Consider the following 21,024-nt stretch of genomic DNA (forward strand, 5'->3'; position numbering starts at 1 on the left):
CCTGCGCTCTGAGGAGGGCGCGTGGAGGGAACTCTGGTCGTGATTGGTCCGTCGTAACCAGGTTACCGAAGGACACGTTCCGGTAGGCAAGGGCCGGCCGGGCTAGCTACTTTCAGTCAGGAGGCGGCGGCGGAAGGAGGAGGAGGTCCGGCTGCGCTCTCTCCCTGCAGTGGCTGCGCGTCTCAGCGCTTGTCTGGTTGTTCCCACCCCTTTTAACTAAGCCGGTCTGGTCACCGCCCTCACAGACTAGTTGGTTCCAGGGAGGCGGCGGCGGCGGCGGCGGGGGTGCGGCCGGGGCCGGGCCCCTGCCCGGGGCCCGGCGGCTGGGCGGACAGGAGAGCGGCGGGCGAAGTCGCGTCTGCATGTGCGGCACAGCCCCGGCATAGCCCGGGGCTGCCAGTGCCCGCCGCGCCATTGTTGGGGGAGGGGGCGGCTTCTGAGCTCGGCGGAGTCGGGGGACGAGCGGAGGCGGCGGCGGCGGCGGCGGCGGCGGCGGCGGCGAGGAGTGAAGGCGCCCCATGGGGAACTCGCTGTCTTGTTGCCTGTCCCGCAATGCCTGCCCCAAGTTGGGCCGGCGCAGGGGGTCAGCGGAGCCGGACTGCGAGTCTGAGGTCTACAAGGCGGCGGCCGGGAACGCGGTGGCAGTAGCTCCGGCGGCGGCTACCGTGGAACCCGCCGAGTTGGATTTCGCAGGTGGCGAAGGCCACCACCTGCAGCACAGCAGCGACCGGGAGATGCCCGAAGGTAAGAAGCGGCGGGCGCGCCTCGCCCCTCGCGGGGTCGGCGCCGTCTGCTCTCGGGCTTACCTCTGGCCTCCGCCGCCCCCAGGGTCCCCCGGGAGGGAGACGCCGCCTAGGGCTCCTTCTTGCCCGGAGTTGGCTCTCCCAGGGCTGGGCACCGGGGACGAAGGCTGGCTCTGCTTGGCGTCCCCACCCCTTATTCTTTACCAGTCGCGTCCGGCCAGTCTCCTTCCCTCTTCCCTACCCGAATGCCCAATTCTTTCCCCCGTTCCCATTTCCCAGCCCGGCCTGAGACCCTCCAATCCGCGGCCCTTCCTGTTCGTGGTTCTATTTAACATCTCGTGGGACTTAGCAGAGACTTTCTGGTGTATTCTCTCTTTTCTTAATGAAAACTTAAATACTCTAACTTCGGCGTATCCATCCCGTCTCCCTATCCAGATGGTACCTAAGCGAAGGAACTAGGTAAGGGCCTGATGATAGACTTCTATTCATTAAGGTAGTTGATACTCGAGACAATTAAGACAAACATTAGAGGATTTGTCATTTAAATTCAAAATAGAGATGGACAGAGTCAGTGTGGTGTTCTTAACTAAAATTCTTTGGATTTTAATGTTTTCAGTCGCCCTGATAGAAGCTACTTTATCCCTTCTAACTATAATTTGAACACGATAGGAAAGAAAATGGTGGGAGAGGGGCTTAAAATAACTGTGAACGGTGTGAAACGTTACTGCCACGGCTGCAGAGAATAGTTGTTGGGTTTTTTTTCTTTACCAAAGGAGACCCCATGGAGTTCTGATTACTTTTACATTCCCACTTTGACACAAGTATGTCTTCAGCTGCACGGCCTTAACCGACTTCTTTTGCACGTTGCCTGTTCTAAGGGAGGGGTGAGGTGGTTCCTGAGACTGCTGGACAGAAGTTTCAAAGGAGAAAAAACAAATTCAGATTGTAATTTGTAATATAAAGGTTTGGGAGTTAACATACCACATCCATCCTGCAGAAAAATGTCTCCATGGCTCCCTCCTCCGCCCCCCCCCCCCCAGTAGAATACTATTTAACTTTAAGAATGTTCAGGTAAAAGTTCTGAAGACTAAGTGGCTGGGGGTGGGTGTTGTCGGGGAGGAGAGGAGAGAGAGAAGAGAGGAAATGTTTGATTTTTGCCTCTAGAATTTTGGAAAGGGATGGCTCTAGGTTAAAAAAAAAAATTTCTGGGTAGCATAGTGGCACTTTAATAAAGACTGTTCTTTGAAGTATAAAACATTGTATCATAAAGATGTTAAAGCCCCACTGGCCCATTTGTTTCATTGAAATGCCAGAGATTATTTCATTATTTCATAGACGAAATGTCTTACAGCTCTTCTATTTAAATTTTAGTTGGGTTTATTTAATTTCTTTAAAAGTTAGAATAATTAAGCCTGTGGATTCACCCTTATGATGGACGTGGCTTTGTAAGTGGAAAGTACTCCCTTTTCAGAATAGTTAGATATTGTGAAAGAATGAACAAATTATGTGAATTAATTGTAGCTTTAAACACAAAGCATGTAAGTACTTGTGAAAACTGCTCTGCTTGTTGCTATAAGGTAAGCCTCTAAATGATTTTTCAAAACAGTTAGTAGTTGGCTAGTGTAGGATGAGAGACGAAAATTGGACCTTTATAGAATTCTTTTAAGATTTACAATGCATTTTCTTGTGTATTTCACTTGGCCCTTCCATCTACAAATAAGACCCGTATATGTTCTCCCTCTGTTGCCGATGAAGAAGCCAAGACTTAGAGATCTGAAATGACTGTGTAACACAGCTACTGAACAAAAGAGACAGACTTGGGAGGTGGTAGATATGCCAAATTCAGTTCTTGGGATGCTTAAGAAACTGTTTAGAGTGCACCTTATATTTGATAATTTATCCATAAGTTAGGCCTATCTCAGCATACTCCAGTTTTGATTATTGCCATTCCAGTTGATTGTACACAACTCAGAAGCAACATTTACCTCTCCATTCTCTGTCTGTACATACATTGCAATGGATATGAATAAAAGTAGAAGTCATGAAATAGCCTAAATTTATCAGTCAGGTAGACACGTTGATATAATTTAAAGAGTTTGTTCTGGTGAAATCCAATTGAAGCCGAGAATGCCCTGCACAGAGGGACACTGGGGGCAGCTGGTAAGCGGGCAGGTGAGGTACTAAGCATGTAGCACACGACTATGTATGCTAAGGAAGGAGTGCTCAATCAGGAACTGGAAAAATAGAGTTCATGAGTACAGGACTTACCTTTTTATGTTTAACAGGATTGTTAAAATTTCATTTCAATTTGTCTTTTTTGGGGGGGGCATTCAATAAAGTGATAAGAGAAACCTCAATTTCAGCATTTGCCTATTAATGAAGTTTCCATAGAAACAAGGTCAGAACACCAAATATAAAGCACAGGCACATTGGAAGTTTGCTCTTTATGTCTTTATTTCAGACAATTTTGTATCAGTTTCCCTGGAAACTGAGAAATACCTACTCAGATATAAAACATTTGGGCTTTTCTACAGTGAAGAATTATTTGGTTACTTAGAGAAAATCGTACATAAATGATGCTCTGTCTTGTTCTTCAGAAACATTGGAGAAGAACATGATTTCTTCAAGCCATCTCAAAAAAGTAACTCCTAAGAACGTAGTATAGATTTCAGATAGACTCAAAAGAATTTTTTACTACTTTGTCTTTAACAGTATATCTAATATAACTGATGGTAGTGTCATAATAGAAAATAAGATGCTACGGTCCTATTATCTGATTTTATTTTTATTCATCAACTTTTCATACAGCCTTTATGTTCTGACCTTAGGAGCTTTGCTAATTTTCTGGTGAAAGGTGCTCTCTCAAGTGACCCCTACCTCCCATCCCCCTGAAGAGTGGGTAGGGAAGGAATTGGCAATATGATGTGGAAAAACCTCTGAGCAACAGATCTTTCCTTTTTTTGGTGACAGTATTAATAAACATTTGATGTAAAAGATTTAGAAAACACAGAAAAGTCCTGCACTCACACTCAGAATATCCAGAATTTTTATGAATATTTTGGTGTTGATTCTTCCTGAACCTTTTGTATGCATATAAACATAACATTGTGTTTATTTTACAAAGATGGGACTGTTCTTTATGTGCCACTTTGTCACTTTTTGTTATAAAGAAAAGTAACGGCATGAAGCTCCTGGAACCGTGCTGGCACCTAGAGAGTGCTCCAGGGTGACGTATTTGCATGCAACTGCGCATGGCTCTACAGCCTGCCTTTTACCAGCTGTTTACTGTGCCATCGAATGGTTGGAGCATAATTCATTTACCCAGCCTTTATGGTTGAGCATCTTTTATAATCCCATTATAATGCTTTATTCAGGGGACACAGGTAAAAACTGATGCATTGTATTGATACTTCCCTATAGCATTCTGATTGTACACTCTGTCTTACGACTTCATTAAATTCATAGGGTGAGTCATTTTGTAGTAAAGGTATTTTAACATTAAATGTTCTTTTCCCAAATTAAAGTTACCATTGATTTTTCACTGAACATTAGATTTCCTCTTTTAGGTTTTCGTGGTTCTTGGTAACCTGTCTTGTGTCTTTGATTCTGAGTAACTAAACTACTACTCTAAGAGATCTGAAATTAACTCTGGTCTTAGGTGACAGACACATCAAAAGACAGCATTAGAAGAAATCTTAGATGATGTGGGAAAATTGGGAGAAACTTAACTGGTTTTGGGTACACTGAAACATGATTATTAGGCACCATTCCAGAGGCAGGACAAACAGTGGTTAGACAAGACAAAACCCGTAGCCTAACTCAGGTCCTTACTTTCTAGAGGTGCCTGGGGGCTGACGACACAAGAATAACATCAGGTAGTGAGAACACTAAGAAAGAAAATGAAGGTAATGGGCTGGGGAGGAGGACAGTTTTACAAGGGGTGGTTAAAGACAGCTTCTCTCCTTTAGCGACCCATGAGCAGTCCTAAGAGAGCCATGTGAGGCTGTGGGAGAAGAGGCTTCTGTGCAGTTCCTAAGAAGGGAATGTGCTTGATGCGTGCCAAGGACAGAAAGATGGGTGGCTGCAGCTGAGTGAATGAATGCCAGGAGGAATATGGGGGATTAAGACCTTGTATGCCTAGTGGGCCTTGACCAAAAAATATGAATTTTAGTCTAATTGTAATGGGAAACCATTGAAGGATTATATGCAGGGGAATGATGTTAATTCTTAGAAAAAGGGAAGGGGGGTAGAGAGGGTGGAGGGAGATCAGACCAGCTACTGTGTGAGAATAGACTGTAAGGGTGGAAGGAAGCAGAGAGGGAGACCAGTTAGGAGGCTGGTGCGGTAGCTCAGGTGAGAGCCAACAGTGGCTTGAACAAAAAAGCGATATTAATAAGGGTCTAAAATAGGCTGTAGTATATAGATTGCTCTTGCATTTCATTTGATTCTCACCATGTTCTGAGTTAGGTAGTGTAGGAATTCTTCTCTTAGGTATAAATTGAGCTGTCCAAGGTTTTAAAAATGAGTATTGATAGAGAGTAGGACTGTAAATTCCAAATGCATGGCATATAGGAACAGAATTTATTGTTGACATTATGTGAGCTTCTTTGGAATACTACCTTTTTTCTCACCCTTTTTTGTTGTTGTTGGTTTAGTGTATTAAAGTAATAAAACTTAAGAGTTAAAACAGTAACACTGCGTAATGTGAAATGAAATGAAGGCAACTTGCAACCCACAAAGGTTCTTAAAAGTCCAAGAAACTGAGTAAAGTACTCTTTAGAAATATATAAAGCCAGGTGTACTTACCTATGTGTCACCTCTCAGTCATGATCACTGTAACACTGATTGAGGATTAAAATAAGGCAAAACTGAGAACCAGGGTAGAGGCAGGTACAGAAGCAGTTGGAAACCAGAGCTGGGAAGTTGGGAAGCCAGGATGGTCAGAAGCTAGGGAAGCAGGGTCAAGGCGTGGGTGAGCCGTAGCCTGGCAGGTGCAGGAGCCTGCTGTGTCCCCGCTGGTGAGGCAGCCCAGCTCGGGGCCGGCTGGCGGGAACTCCCTGACTGCGGTGGCAAGTGTGGACTCAGAGAGATGAAGCCATCAGTTTCCGTGGTAATTGTAAGGACTGTAATGTTTGTCTTATGAGCCATAAAACTAATACACTGTGCAGTATAGGGGTGCTAGGGCAGTTCAGTAAATGCAGTGGTTACCGTTAAGTGAACTGGTGCTCAGCAGTTGGCCCAGAAACTGCTGACATCTCCTGTTTATTTGGAATATATTGAAATCAATATGTTGATATTAATCGCTTTCTGAAATATGCTGCTTCTGTCAGATGCTTTCTTGGTCACTTCCCTCTCCCTCTAATATTTTAACAAGGAAAAATCATTTATCGACAGTTTGATAGCATAGTTTTAACACTTTTAGCCTTCAGTAATGCATTTCATTTGTTCTAAGTTGCCTATGTTTTCACACTTTTAACAACTGCAGTCGAGATGGATCTTAACAACTGGTAGAATCTTAGATTGGAGGAAAAACAGTATTCAGTGTCGGTGGTGTTTTACAGGTTTCCTCTGAGGAATGTTTACATTAAGACCGAGTTGAATTTTTTTTTAATCATACTTTTTCTACATCGACCTATCGTGCTGTCAAATAAGTTGCAATTTAAATTGATAATACAAAAATGATGGGTCTTAAAATACAGTTTTAATCATAACCCCTAATCATGAGCTCAAGAATATTTCTCCTGGGTAAAACATTCTTAGAGGTTTCTAAAGAAATAACTTTCGGAAGAATCCATGTAATTTCCTGAATGCACAGTAATTTCCTGAAGTCTCTAAATTACTGTGTGTGCATGTGGTGGGGAGAGGGATGAGAGGGATGGTGGGTGGTAAAGCTTTGCTTAATAGTTGGCAGTCTTACCTTTGTGATAGTGAAGAGTGTGGTAGGTTTTATCATAGTCTCCTTAGGCTCTTGGGAAGATAGTTAATGGGAAGTGCAGAAATATTGTGTGTATGTATGAGTTTACTGTCTAATGGCTCACATGTCCATTCTATAAGATAGTGATGTGGTATTTTTCATTAGCAAAAAGTGCAAGTTATATAGAAAATTGTTAGTTATATAGACTATAAACAAAAGATTAATATTTTCTGAAAACCTCATGCAAACTGACAGCAGTAGGGCCCTGGTGTTTACAGTACATTCAAATGATAGGCCAACTCACCAAAGTGGAAATAACACTGATAACTGTGGGAAAATGGTCAAACTGTGTAATCAAAAGAAATACAAATTAGATCTACAGTGAGGTTCCTCATTCATATCAGTAGGAATTTTTTTTTTTTTTTCAAGTATCCAAAGCAAGGGTAGGAACTCAAAATGTCATGATTGGTAGCATTATACCCTAATGTGCCCCCCACCTTCTTTAGGAAGCAATTTAGCATTGTACATGGAGCCGTGAAAGTGATCTAACCTTTTGGCTTAGTCATTCCACTTCCGAAGATCTTTGCTAAGGAGATAAGACCATTATTTTAAAAACCTATGTACATGAAGATTTTCCTCATAATATTTTAAGAATAGAACTTTGTAAGCACCAATCCCCAGCAATAGGGGATTGGCTAAGTCCAGGATAGGAATAACACTTGATGGGCCAGTGTGTATTCATTAGACAATAAATATGCAACAGTGGGGTGGAGAGCGCTTGTTAGTAACAAGAAGACATAAATTGTACACTAATTAGAGCTTTTTTTAACGTATAAGAAAAGCAACTAAAAGTAACGGTTGTGAATCATTGTGTGTTAATGATTGTGAATGGTTGTGTGTAATTTTTAAACAGAGCATCGTTTTGTCTCATGCAGATTTTTGTTCATGATATTTGTTAAAGGAATGAGCAAGTGACTTTTACCTTTCCCCACCTTTAGTGTGATCATCAGTACTGCCGATTAACCAGGTCTCCTTCAGTTGCAAGTTAAAAGAACATCACAGCGTTAAGCACTACTTGACCCAGGAGTTAAATGATCTCCTCAGTTCTGCTCTCCTCTGTTGATGTCTCCTGAAAAGCCTTTCCCCTCATGATAGCAAGGGGAGTGTCCAGCAGCTCAAGACTAGCTAAGGATCCTAGAGTACAGTTCTGCCTTTCTCTTTTCTTGGGAAGTCCCAGGACAGCTGTGATTGATTGGCCGGTCCTGGGTCCTGTGCCTACCTTTGAACCCCCTAGGATAGAGTAGGGAGAGTGCCAGCTTTTTTCTGGTCACTTGGGCTAAGTTTACTTTTTTTTTTTTGCATGTTGTCATTTCTTTTATCCCGGCCTTCTTGATTTTTGTATTTAGATCTGTAGTAGCACATCTTGGTTTGGCGGGTGTGTGTGTGTGTGTGTGTGTGTGTGTTAAAGCTTGCTTCTCTTTGATTCTGGCACTTAATTTTCCTGGACTTCCATTGAAAATTGTTAAGTTTTACCATGCCATAGACACTGATAAATAATACAGCTACTTTGCAAACATTTCTGCTTATTTTTTAGATTCAAATGTAGTCTATTTACTTTCTTTTTGGTATAGGTAAGTAGTCATGAATTCTTTCGGAAGCTATAGGTTAGAGGCAGCTGTGAAAGTCTCTGCCTGCCATTTTGTGTACAGCTGAAATAATTTATTTTCCCATTGTCTTAGTTTTTCAAATATGTAGGAGAAAAAAACTTTAAAATAATTATATGGGTCTTTTACATAAAAATGTTGAATAGAATATTTTCTCCAAAAGCAGCTTGATAAACTTCAAATTCAGTGAAGGAATTTTCATGAAGAACAAAGCAGTTGGTTTAGCTCTGTAAATTACTAGTGCTGGCAATGACATTAAAATGGATGGCTCAGATTCCTGTTAAAACGGGAAGTCCAAAATTACTGTTCGTGCAAAATTCTTTCTGGGTGGGAAAAGGGGATTCTAGGTAGCTACATTTGTGGAATGCTGGGTTAGACAGAATTCACTACTAGACTAATTCGTTTTTAATATATCAATGTGTGTATTCTTTGGATTCTCTAAGAGGCAGGGATATATTTGTATTTCACTTTGACCATCAAAGCCATCTTTCAAAAACAGATCAGTTATTATGTGGTTTGGGAAATAATTGCCTTAACCATTACTCTTTATCTGAATCTTGGTCCAGTTTCTTAAAAGATTGGTTAAATGGTTTGAGATGGACTTTGCTGAGGAAGTGTCATAGGGCTTTTATGTTTGTTTGTTTGTTTTAAACAACAACCTTACTATCCTGTGTGGTAGCTTGTGCTTGTTTTGTATTTCTGCCTAAATAGAAGACGCTATCCCACCTTGGTGCAAGGTGGGCTACAGGCAGACCCACCTTTTCGTGTAGGTATGGCCAAAATTTTTTTCTAGTAGCCCTATGATCTGCTCCAGAAAGTACTCTTATTGAAGCCCCCAATTAATCATGCAGCATGGAATGAAGAAGAAGTGAGTTTAGCTTTGGAAATAGAGGGCAAAGTTAAAAATCACTATCATGGAAGTGTTCCTCTAGATTAGAACATTGAACTTTTATGTAGTCCTCTTAAATCTGCCATGATGAATAGCCCCCAGATAAACCACAGCCAATTAAATGAGTTCATTTGTTGAATGGAGTTAGAATTAGCCATTTGATTGTCTGAAGAACATTTGCCAAAAGCAACTCACTTCGTTTTGGCATATTTGATATATTGAGCTGGTATCTGACAGTAGTTGGCCACAGCATAACTTGCTTCTTGAGACTGTTCCTGGAATGTGCTAGTAATATCAGCTTTAAAAGAGGGTGACTGAATTTTTAATTGATAAATAGGAGGGGAGTCACATATATGATTCATCTAAAAATGGCATAGATTATTTAGGTGCAAGTTAAAGAAGTCTAAGACATAGCCATGGTTTTATTCCACATGTATGGAGAGTTTCTACAATTTTGCTGTTTCCCAATAGAATTTTTATATTGTGCCTTTACTAAAATTGCCTTTTTGTCATTACTAAAAGCTCTTCTCAAGACTATTAAAAGTGGTTTCAATCAATGTGTAGCTATCTTTAAAATCATGTATTTTTCTACTCAACTAAATCACCACACCTTTTTCTCTTCTTCCTATACAGACTTAGCTTTGGAACCAAACCCTTCTGACCACCCAAGGGCAAGCACAGTTTTTCTGAGCAAACCTCAAACAGATGGTAAGGCAATGCTTTTTTTTCCCTGAGAAAAAGAGTGAAAACTGTTTTTGTTTTGTGTATTATAGGAGGTATTTAGAAAAACTCTTACAGTGGTTTAAATGTTTCACTTTTTTTATGTATTCACTTGTCTTATTTTAATATGTTGATGATACAGTTTCCTTTAGTTGTCAGTGTTTTAGGGAGGAGAACACTTAGACTATCTGTTTATACATTTTGCCACCTCTTTATCAACATAGTCAACTGGCCACATGATTTAGATGTGGTCTATTTCTCCATGCTACTTTGTCCTTTTCCCCTTGCTCCGAAGAGCACATATGTTAAAGACAAATGATAGGGTTTAGGTCACAGTTAGGTTTTCATTTGATCAAATCAGAAAAATCAGTTGTTATATATGGGAATTGAGCCTTGTGATTTTGGCCCTGTTTTACACAGTGTTCAACCAGACGAGCCTATCTCACATCCAGATTTATGCTACTCAGAACTTTTAAGCTATTCAAAACTTTCTCATCCTAATGTAGTGCTGTGCCAGGGTAATAAGAGCAACATGCCATATGGGGTTTTCCAGAAGATTATCCTCAGCATGTGAAACTCATATAAATTTCCTGTGTCCTCCTTGTTTTAAGATGAGAATCAGAACCGTAGAATTTTTTGCACTCCTGCTTGCCTGCTTGTCTTCCTTAATGTTATGTTAAATCCTAGTTTATTTGCTAAAAAGCCATACGTGACCAAGTTTTTCAGTTGATTACGAGGGCAGGAATACAAGAAGTGAACATTCCATAATATTTAAAGTGAAGCAGCACAATAAAAAACGGAGGTTTGGTTTTTTGTTGTTGTTGTTTTGCTTTTTGTTTTTTTCCGTTAGATCACTGGTTTTTATAAAAGGATATAACTCAGGAACAGCCAGATGGAAGAGATGCATAGGGCCAGGCATGGGGACAGGGCACAGAGCTTTGATGCCCTCTGCAAGGGTACTACGTGTTCACCAACCTGGAAGCTCCTGGGGTTTCTAACTTGCATTTTTCTAGTGTGTGTACTTGAGCCACTCATTTCTGGTTAGGATTGCTCTATTTCTCAGTTTCTTCCAGAGCCATGAGCTGCTCACATGTAGAGGGGCTCTGGAGACAGTAAAAGAAAAGCTGTCCCATGCCTGTCTCTCTCTTCAGCCTTAAGGAATCCGTGCCTGTGATGCCTGTCTGGAGTTAAAGGAGGCAATGTGAGCAAGAGTGTGGCCTAAGACCCTCTTCAGGCTTTTATTCTTCTGGCCTTTGTTGGAGCAAAACAGTTTTGTGTGCTGTAGATATGTTCATTTAGGTCAGCACACTCATTTTACAATTTACGTTTAACGTAGGTTACTTTCCAGTTGTGTATTTTTTCAGTAAGGTATTTGAGTAGGTTACCATTAAGTGGTTCAGGATGCTTCCAGAGATACTGGTGCGTTCGGAGATGAGTGCCTGGCCAGAAACTGGTTCTTAGAGTTGTCATCTGTAGATTGTGGTAATTAAAGTAAGCTGTGTGTAAATGAAGAATTAGAAAATACTCCTGGCTAGTAGTTCAGCTATGCAGCAGGTAAATTTTTTTATTAGCTAAGTTTCTCACCTGGCCTAATTTGCTTTGTCCTTTTCTTTTGTAAATGGGGAGTCTTTCATTTGTACCTAATCCAGAATATCTATTAGGTCAAAAAAGTGAAACTAAGTTTTTAGATTTTATTTATAGGACTCATCTTGCTGGGTGATTTAAATGATATATTTTGTTGGAAATTATTTTAAAAAATAGAATGGAATTTTATCTCATTGTGTTATTGGTAATCCATCAAATAATTAGTGACTACTTTTATTTTTCTATGGCATTTGTATCAGAATTCATCAGTTAATTTTTTTTATTCTTAGTGCGGGAAAAGAGGAAGAGCAACCATTTAAACCATGTAAGTAAACAGTTGAAAAGTTAAGAAATTAATAGTTTGAATTAAAAATATGTCTGCCATGATTCCTAAAAATATGATGGATCCAATACTGTTAGCATGGACCTCTTTTTGGTAGATTTTCTAAATCTCTATTTTCCTAATTATCAAATGTATTCAGGAAAGTCTTTGACTTAGTAGTGCCCATTTTTTAAGGGTTCTGACATTTAAGTTAAATTTCACTAATATGGTTGTAGTATAAAGATCTGCCTTAAATTCTTTTGCCTTATTTTTTTGATCTCATTTTTTAACCAAAGTAATAAAAGTATAACAGGTAAGTTAATTTTTAGCACTGTCCATTGACTTCTTGTCATAGCAGGTGACAGCTTAGCTTCTTCGGTCCACCATGACGTTATTTCCCTCCCTGTGTTCCCTCAACATGTATCAGTTTTTATTAAATCAGAATCAATGTTTACATTACTACGACTCTGCAAATATTGTGCATTGCTGAGCCATATAGTTCTCTGACTGTGCCTCCTCCTTGTACACCCTTCATTCTTCTTCTTAAATATTAATGAAATTGGAGCACTTCTGCACTTCTCTAGGATAACCCAACCCCCCTTTTCCTAGCCAACGTGATCTCACACAGCCAAATGCAGTAAGTAGCTCCCTGCCCGGTCTCCCTGCTTTCACATTCTTCATTTTTTCTGTGGAATTAATTTCCTGACTCTATTCACTTGCCTGTTTTCTAACAGCTATTTTTTTCCCCAAATGTTTTAACATTTGTCACATGCCTATCAAAAATATTTTCCGTCTACTAAGCCACATCTGTTCCATTTTTTTCTTGGAGACACTTTTCCCCAATCTTTTGTCTTCCTACTCCCATATAGACTAGTGTTCCCCTAGGCCTGCTCTATGCCTCTTTTCCTGGGATATCTGTGTGAAGTCATCTGGGATCTCACATAACTCTGCTCTCTTATGTTGGATCCCCTATGTCCTAGATTCTGTTTCCCTCTTGTCTTGTTATACTTCCTTGTTTTACTGGAGCACATTTTCCTGGGAAAAGGGCACATGGGCAGAAAGTTTATAGAGATCTAGCCTCTCTGAAACTCCTTCTATTTGATAAAGTATAGAATTCTCAGCTGAAACTAATTTTTGCCATTCTAAAGACACTTCCCTCTCATCTTCTCATTTACACTGTTGCTCTTAAACCTGTTGACATTGTATGGTACATTGTACATTACCGATTTTAGTCATTTCCCCCCATCCCTTCCTTCTCGGGAACCTTTTAGTACCTTCCCTCTCCCTGGGATTTTGAAATTTCATAATTTGGTTTGGTATAGACCTTTTTTGTGTGTTTCTTTGATATTCTGTTTTTTTCTTCCAGGTTCCTATTATTCGGATGTTGGAAGTCTTAGACTTACCAGATGGCTAACTTTTTTCCCCTCCTGCTTTGCATTTTGTCGTTTTGTCCTGCTTCCTGGAGGTTTCCTTGACTGTGCTCTAATCCTTCTATTGAATATATTGTTTTGTCTACCTTATTTTCAATTTATAGAGTTCTCTTATATCCTGTCATTCTTTTTTTCACTGATGCAATTTCAAGTTTTCATTTGCTCCTGAGTTTTTATCACTCCCATCAATTCCTTCTTCCTGTTTGGTTTTGTTTTTTTTTAAAGCATCCTTATATTTTATTTTATTTATTTATTCTTTGGCTGCATTGGGTCTTGGTTTCTGCACGTGGGCTTTCTCTGGTTGCGGTGAGCTGGGCCTACTCTTTGTTGGGTGCGTGGGCTTCTCATTGCAGTGGCTTCTCTTGTTGCGGAGCACAGGCTCTAGGGCGTGTGGGCTTCAGTAGTTGTGGCTCATGGGCTCTAGAGCGCAGGCTCAGTAGTTGTGGCGCATGGGCTCAGTTGCTCTGTGGTATGTGGGATCTTTCTGGGCCAGGGCTCGAACCCGTGTCCCCTGCATTGGCAGGCGGATTCTTAACCACTGCGCCACCAGGGAAGTCCCATTCCTTCTTCCTGTTTTGATCTCTTACTTGTTGGGGGCTTCCCTCAAACGTGTGATGGTCCTTGGCTGTCTGTTAAGATCTAATTGGAAGCATCACTTGGACAACTCGTTAACTGATGGGCCTCACTGCAAGGATTTGGGGACCACGCCTCTGAACTCTGAGCCTGCCTTGGGTTCTGTAAGACAAACTGGTTTTCTTGTTCCTGTCCTAGTCACTCTCTGTAGGTACCAAGGTTGTGCTTCCTCTGTTCTGCCATGTCAGTTACCACTCCTTTATCTAGTCTTTTCACCTTTCAAACATTAAAAATCATCTGCTGTTTATCCTGTCTTATGTATAGCTTTTTTAAAAAATGCCTTTAATTCGAATGAGATGATATCTGAAAGAAGGGGGAGAGGAAATAGGTTTGTGGTCAGTCTACTCAAACTTAGATTTATTCTTTGAATATAGGTTCTGAGTTTGAAGTTTAATTCAATATAATTAACGATATTAATTCAGACAATATTTTTGATTATACCTATAATTAGAATATTATACTTTTCTACTAAGGCCTGGAGTATGAATTCTATTCAAACCACTCACCCTACCATATTGTCCATTAGTGTGCAACATAGATGGAGTATTACAGACTTTTCAGTTAAAGTCATTGATTCTTAATAAACGTATCCAAAACTTGTGAAAAGGGGGAAGAAAAAAGTGAACTTCAGCTTTATTCTCTTTTTTTTTTTTTTTCATTTATATACTTTTATTTGGGAATGTTTAAATCAATACAGAGAAAACTAAATTTCAGAGACACTGAATATCATTAGTTTGGATATCATTACTTTATTATAAAAGAAACACGGAAATTATTTACAGGATGAAAGATTTCAGAACTTCAGTGGCAGCTTCACGTGATGCCATTGGGGGAACGGGCAGCTTCACGTGATGCCATTTCAATAGTGACTTATTTTAGTCGACATATTTTCCAAGAATGTCACCATCTCTAAATAAGAAATAATCCTTGTCATCTAGAACTACTTTGGTGCCTCCATATTCTGGGAGAAGAACTTTATCTCCAACTTTCACACTAACTGGTTGAATCTCTCCACCCTTTCCTTTAGAGCCTGATCCAACAGCTACTACCATTGCTTGCAATACTTTTCCTTGCGATTTTTCTGGAAGCATAATGCCTCCTTTGGTTACAACTTCGGGTGCACTTCTTTCAACTAATACTCGGTCAAAGAGGGGAAGAAACTTTCTAAATGCCTGTCCTGCCATGACTCGGGTTGCCGCACTTCGTACTCTCGCTCTCTCCAGCTTTATTCTTTTAATGGGTTAAAATCAGAGGCAGTAGGCACAATGGGAAGAGTCATTGGGTGGGGGCAGGATTTCAACAGGTACTTGACCTTTAATGATAAGCTTTGAGGGTTGTTACTTACTAGCCTCCTAGGTATGATTATTTTCTAGTCTTCACCATTAAACCTGAAGTCTACTTTAAGCAACCTTTCCCCTTATAAAGATTGTAAAAGTCCATGTATTTTGTCCTTAGTGCTGAATGAAGATAAATACTCTTCTTCAGTGACCAATTGAAATAATACCTATGAACATTAAACTGTCAGTAGTGTTTTTTGCTACTTGTTTTTTTTTTTTTTGTATTTGCATTTTATACCCTTATGTGTGTCAGTGCAGTTTATTGAGGTTGTGAGCCAGCAATGGTAAGGCTTTAATCATAAAGGACAGTTATCTTAAATTTTCAAGCAAGATGAGAGGAAAGTAATCTGCTGGCAGCTAACATATCTAGGCTTTGCTCAGAGGCTTCAATTCTGCCATCCTTTAGTGAACCCTAGATGCTGGAAAGTTTGAATAGTTTCAGGAGTAGGCCTGTGGAAGTGTTTCTTTTGTAGGATCGAGCCAGTAGACTGTAAGTTGCTGATACATTAAATGAGCCCCCATAGGACTATAGACCACATCTAATTAAAAATTTTAAATGTTTTAGCAGTAATATTTCCAAAGACAAATCAATATACATTCATAATAGAAAAAAAAGTTTTTAATAGAGGAAAACAGGATAAATAGCACCCAAAGCTCTACCAACTAGTCTATATTTTGGTACATTTCCTTACTATTTTTATTCCCCTCATATATATAGATTTTTGGTCAGAATTGACTTTTATTACGTGTAGTGTATGTCATATTATACCCTAATAGTAGTGACCTTAAAAGATAACCTGCTTCGTTTAGAATCAAAGTATTTGAATGAGTGAATTTTCATTTTTCATGCTGTATCTGTTTTTTGAGATTCTAAAATTACACATTAACCAAATAGCTTAAGGACCATATCAGAGTTTTAGTTTAAAACATTTCTAGCTTGAAGGAGAAATTAGTCTTCCAAATAGTGATACTTTTCAAATATGTTACATCTAGAACTTTTTGTTAATAAGGAATAAGTGGCTTTGCATAAAGCATCTGAAACAAGCAAAATGGTGTTTTATATATGCCATTTGGATATTTCTGATTATTGGATACTGGCAATTTTTATTTAAATGCTCTGTATTTTAAAAAGCATCAACTAGATTTTCTCCCTGCCTCACCTTTCATGTATTTGTGGAGGACATTGATGGGAGAGTGTGACAGCATGGTGAAAACTATTTTATATTAATAGGAGGAAGGAAGGCTCATCTGAATTAGTAAACAAACAAAAACCAAAAACAAAACCCAGCTTTAAAATTGTTTGTATTCTGTGGTATTAAAGAATGCTACTCTTCCTTCCAGTGGCTTTCAGTGATTGGGATTTGGTTATTGGCCTTACTTTAAGGAAGAGAGTTGTCCTAACATAGTTTAGGCCATTTTAGTATTTGACTATTGCCATGTTCATGGGCTCTTCACAAATAAATGGATACTTCTAAAGTGTTTTAAAGATAGTTCATTCTCTAGAGGGTCTCAAAAAGTTCTTTGTCACCTATCCAACACCACTGTAGATAAAGTCTCACGAATTTGTATCTTTAGTAAGATTTACCTCCAGTTGTAACTGATCTTAAATAATTTCTCAAACACTTGTTGAATCCTAATTTGTCCCAGATTCTGTGCTCAGTAGCTGGAGGTAGGAGAAGAATCTTCCTAACCTGGAGAAGCTTGTTTACTTAAGAGGGTGGTACTATGCAAGCAGCTGAGACCATGGAACAGTTGGTAAATTAGATGTGTGAGTGTGCAGGAAGTGAGAAGTTTTGTGGTGTGCCTGCTGGCAAAGGGATCCTAGAGGAAGATGGGGTCAAGCTTGCTGGGACAGGAGGAAGAAAAAGGCACTGCAGGCAGAGAGCAGCATGGGTGAGGCAGGAGTGTCAAATAACACGTAGAACAGAAGTAGTACAATTTTGAAATGAATGGCAAGTATTCTCTGAGGTTCTCACTTGAGTAATGTAATGGCAGTCTTACTTAAACATGAAGTGAGAAGTTAAATTCTCAGAGTTGTTTTATCCGTTTTTTTTGGATGCGAGAGAATCTTTAAGCAGTACCTATTTGTCCTCCAGATAAGGAAGTTGAGGCCCAGAGAGACTTACGGCCCCCAGCTTTTTAGTGATAGAGCAGCCCTGGCATGCCCAGCCTCTGATTCGAAAACGCTTGTCTCGTCACACTGTCTCCTGAACGAGTACATTTGTTATCGGCGTGCATTGACTGCAGTGAAATGCTCCGACATCGGTATTACAGAAAGCATGACGTTTTATTGTAGTAAATGAATAGAAATGGGAAATCTCAGCTGCATTTCATTGCTTAAGGAAAAAACCCTGAAATCTTATTCTAAACTTTTTACATTATTATAAAGGTAATTTATAATAGGCGCTTGCCAGGTTTGATTATAGGTACTATATCAAGGCAGCATTTTATAACCCATTTCTCAAAGCTCGTCTGTGGAAGTCAGAGTATAGAGGTTTCCCATAGAGCTGCACATGATATCACACTCAGGCAGTTCATGGAGTGTAAGAAAAATCTTAATGCTTTATCGTTTGACATTTTAACCAAGGAAAAAAACACACTTTATAGGTTTAACTTACTGTGACATTTTCTTCTATTTCCCTTCCCCTTCAGGTATCTCCAGGGCAGCTTACTAAAAAGTATAGCTCATGCTCAACGATATTTCTAGATGACAGCACAATCAGCCGTCCTAATCTTAGAACCACAGTAAAATGGTGAGTACAAGTAGGTTGCCAAGGGCTGAGTGACAGACCCCCTTATCGCTAAAAGCATCCTAGCCATACATAATTTCATTCATTTGAATTGTCCTTTTCAGTGATCAGGTTAAAAAACTGGTGTCAACTATACATTGATTTCAAGGACCTAAATATGAATTTTCAGTTTCCATTTTAATCTTAGAGCGCATGATAGAAGGGAAAGCCAGTTAGCAAATAAGAAATCCCAGAAAAAGTATAAATCTTTATTTGACGCATTTCTGTTGTTAAGCCATTGTTGAACATAATGAGAAAGAGAGGTACTTTTTATTGGCTATTTCTAGAAAAAATTATTTCTTTATGAGTTGTAGTCCTCAAACAATGTATACTACTTTGGAAGCTACTCTTAGAAGAAGGAACAGCTTGTCCCCTACTGGCACCAAAGCGAATCTGCATTTAAATTTAATTGGATTTTGTCAGATTTATCCCACTGTGCATTTTTTTTTTTCCTGCACTATTTCTGTATGAAATTTTACTTCTCCTTCCTGTCCCCCAAAGAGGGGGAGAATATATCAAACCAGTCTTAAGAAATACACACTCAAGCTTAATTTCTGTGTAGACGAAATTTGTTCAACTGAGGTTTTAACTTAATAGACACATTTAATTTTTGTTTACATATATAAATATATCTCCAACACACTGTATCAATCACAGCAGAGAACAATAAAAGAGGTGAGGTTTCGGAAACATGGCTGTCGTCAGGCTTATACTTAAGGAGACACGAACAGTGTCATGATGATGGAAACTATTCTTTAATTTCTGGGAGCACCTCATAGTCCACAATTGGAGATGCACTTTCAAAACACCCTAATGATGAACCTTTCAAGCTTATTTAAGAGAGAAAAACCAAACGGGATGCAGAGCTTCTTGCCTCCTCCCTCGCGGTTGTCCACGAAACATTAACATCTCCTTAGGATATGAATGTTGATTTTCCAGAACACAGTTTGGGAAATGCTATTTGAAAATATTAATGTCCTTATCCTTAATTTTATTTGTTGTCTTAATTTTAAAAGCTAATTATATTTTTAATTGGTTTTTAATGTGCCAGCTTTTTTTTTAGCTATTTAAATTATCAGTAACTTCTACTTTAATTAAAGACAGCAAGTTCACAGTCATAATAATGTAACTTTCCTCTCTTGCTTACAATAATAGTTGAAGTCAAATCATGTTTCAGCAAAAACTGAGCCCCATCTCTAAAGTCCTGAGTTTGGGCACTTATCACATCATCACTGAATGTTTTTATTCAGCCAAGACACTGAATCTGTGGGTACAAAAACCACTCTACTTTGGCTAGAGTCGCAGCTTCTTTTGAATTCAAAAGAGTCTGATGTCCAGTATATAATTCAAAAGTACCTTTGAAGGTTAACCTTGCTCAGGGACTTCCCTGGTGGTGTAGTGGTTAAGAATCTGCCTGCCAACGCAGGGGACACAGGTTCGAGCCCTGGTCTGGGAAGATCCCACATGCCGCAGAGCAATTAAACCCGTGCGCCACAACTACTGAGCCTGTGCCGTAGAGCCCGCGAGCCACAGCTCCTGAGCCCGTGTGCCACAACTACTGAAGCCCACGCACCTAGAGCCCGTGCTGTGCAACAAGAGAAGCCACCACAGTGAGAAGGCCGCGCACCACGACAAAGAGCAGCCCCCGCTCTTGGCAACTAGAGAAAGCCCGCGCGCAGTAACAAAGACCCCATGCAGCCAAAAATAAGTAAAATTAAATAAAATTAAAAAAAAAAAAAAAAGATTAACCTTGCTCAGACAAGTAGGTGTCATCCTTTTTTTTTCCCGACCTAGTCTAATTTTTGGAAGTACAGTAAATTTTAATTTGCTCTCATGAAGTTTTAAAAATGATCATTCATCACATTCATTATTGGTGAAATAAAGGTTTACTGAGAAAATTAATAGGGCCAATTGGCTTTTAGGAATGATTTTGAAAATGTTTATCATGGGGTTAGTTTTCAGTGGGGTAGTTGTTCTCAGTGGGGTAGGTGAGCCTTATTAGAATCACTTATGCAACTTTTCAAGATATATGTTTCTGGATGCACAAAGTCCACCCGCCTGCCCCCGCCTCCAAGACACAGTGTCTGTGTGTCTGTCTGTCTGTCTGTCTGTCTCTCTCTCACCCACGCACACACACCTTTTGACAAGATGGGGAATGATGTGAAGCATGATTATATGGACAAAAGCATCCCGAGTGATTCTCCGATCTTAACCCTAACTCATTCATCCCTAAACTTTGCTGCACGCTGCAGTCATCTGGGAATCTTTAAAAACAGTCCTGATGCCCAAGTCATACCCAGTGCCGGTTAAATCAGAACATCTTGAAGCAGAAGCCAGGCAGTTTTTAAAGCTTCTCAGATGATCCCAGTGTGCAGCTGAGCTTGGGAGCCACTATTTGGTTAGAGGGCAGGAGAAAGAGAACTGCTTCTGATAATTAGTGGGACCTTAGGTAAGTCAGTTTTAAGCCTTGGTTCCCTTCTCTGTAAAATGGGTTGTTTAATTAAATGTCATCTACGGTTCAGTGGTCCTTTCCATCATAAAACTTCTAATGCTGTGATTTTAAAATCAATTTGAAGATGAAACTTTGAAGCACTATAGAAGTGTCCATCTTTGATGCTAACGGTGTTACAGGCCTTTATACAAGTGCTAAGATTCTATAGACCTATTATAAAATTCAGATTTGCCTTCCCTCAATTATTTTGAGTTTCATTTTAGACACTGAGAACAAAGGGGAGCATATAACTTAACCAGAGAACCCCTTTGTTGCCTAATATACAACAGCTGTGAATAACTTAGGAATATAGTAACTTAAAAAAGACTACCTAAGGACTTGTATCTATCTGTTCGTTAATACTTTATTTGAAATAATTTGGAAATACCTGTCATTAATAGTATACTGTGTAGTATTATGCTGTATTATTAGCACTGCTTATTTCAGGATAGCTAGACCTATCATCAGTTTTGTGGCTATAAAATTTTGCTATTAAATTTTCTAATAA

The 21,024-nt window shown here is 39.6% G+C and overlaps 1 protein-coding gene and 1 pseudogene across 3 annotated transcripts; one reads left to right on the forward strand and one right to left on the reverse strand.

The window, feature by feature from the left end:
* The first annotated feature begins 215 nt into the window (after window positions 1-215).
* On the forward strand, window positions 216-18,283 carry LOC309621439 (cyclin-Y-like protein 1). 2 transcript variants are annotated; one of them, XM_082408930.1, is made up of 4 exons: window positions 216-744; window positions 9,844-9,918; window positions 11,805-11,839; window positions 13,203-14,146. In XM_082408930.1, exons 1-4 carry the CDS (start codon window positions 519-521, stop codon window positions 13,248-13,250), a joined length of 384 nt encoding a protein of 127 aa, XP_082265056.1. In that variant the 5' UTR covers window positions 216-518; the 3' UTR covers window positions 13,251-14,146. The 2 variants fall into 2 exon arrangements, 1 of the variants encoding a protein (XP_082265056.1); XR_014240021.1 differs by lacking the exons at window positions 216-744; window positions 9,844-9,918; window positions 13,203-14,146 and adding an exon at window positions 17,889-18,283 and having other exon boundaries at window positions 11,241-11,839.
* Window positions 14,626-15,288, reverse strand: LOC309621440 (10 kDa heat shock protein, mitochondrial pseudogene; annotated as a pseudogene). The gene has a single exon. The product of its transcript is annotated as a 10 kDa heat shock protein, mitochondrial pseudogene (transcript).
* Window positions 18,284-21,024: the final 2,741 nt, after the last annotated feature.

Source organism: Balaenoptera borealis, assembly GCF_965194805.1.
Source record: "Balaenoptera borealis genome assembly, contig: HAP1_SCAFFOLD_440, whole genome shotgun sequence".
NCBI lineage: Eukaryota > Metazoa > Chordata > Mammalia > Artiodactyla > Balaenopteridae > Balaenoptera > Balaenoptera borealis.

Excerpts from the sequence above, each read along its gene's own strand:
- LOC309621439 (XM_082408930.1), top strand. The coding sequence starts at position 519 with ATGGGGAACTCGCTGTCTTGTTGCCTGTCCCGCAATGCCTGCCCCAAG. Across the intron at positions 745-9,843 it reads CGACCGGGAGATGCCCGAAG|ACTTAGCTTTGGAACCAAAC; the intron begins GTAAGAAGCGGC and ends CTTCCTATACAG. Across the intron at positions 11,840-13,202 it reads AGAGCAACCATTTAAACCAT|GTTCCTATTATTCGGATGTT; the intron begins GTAAGTAAACAG and ends TTTTTCTTCCAG.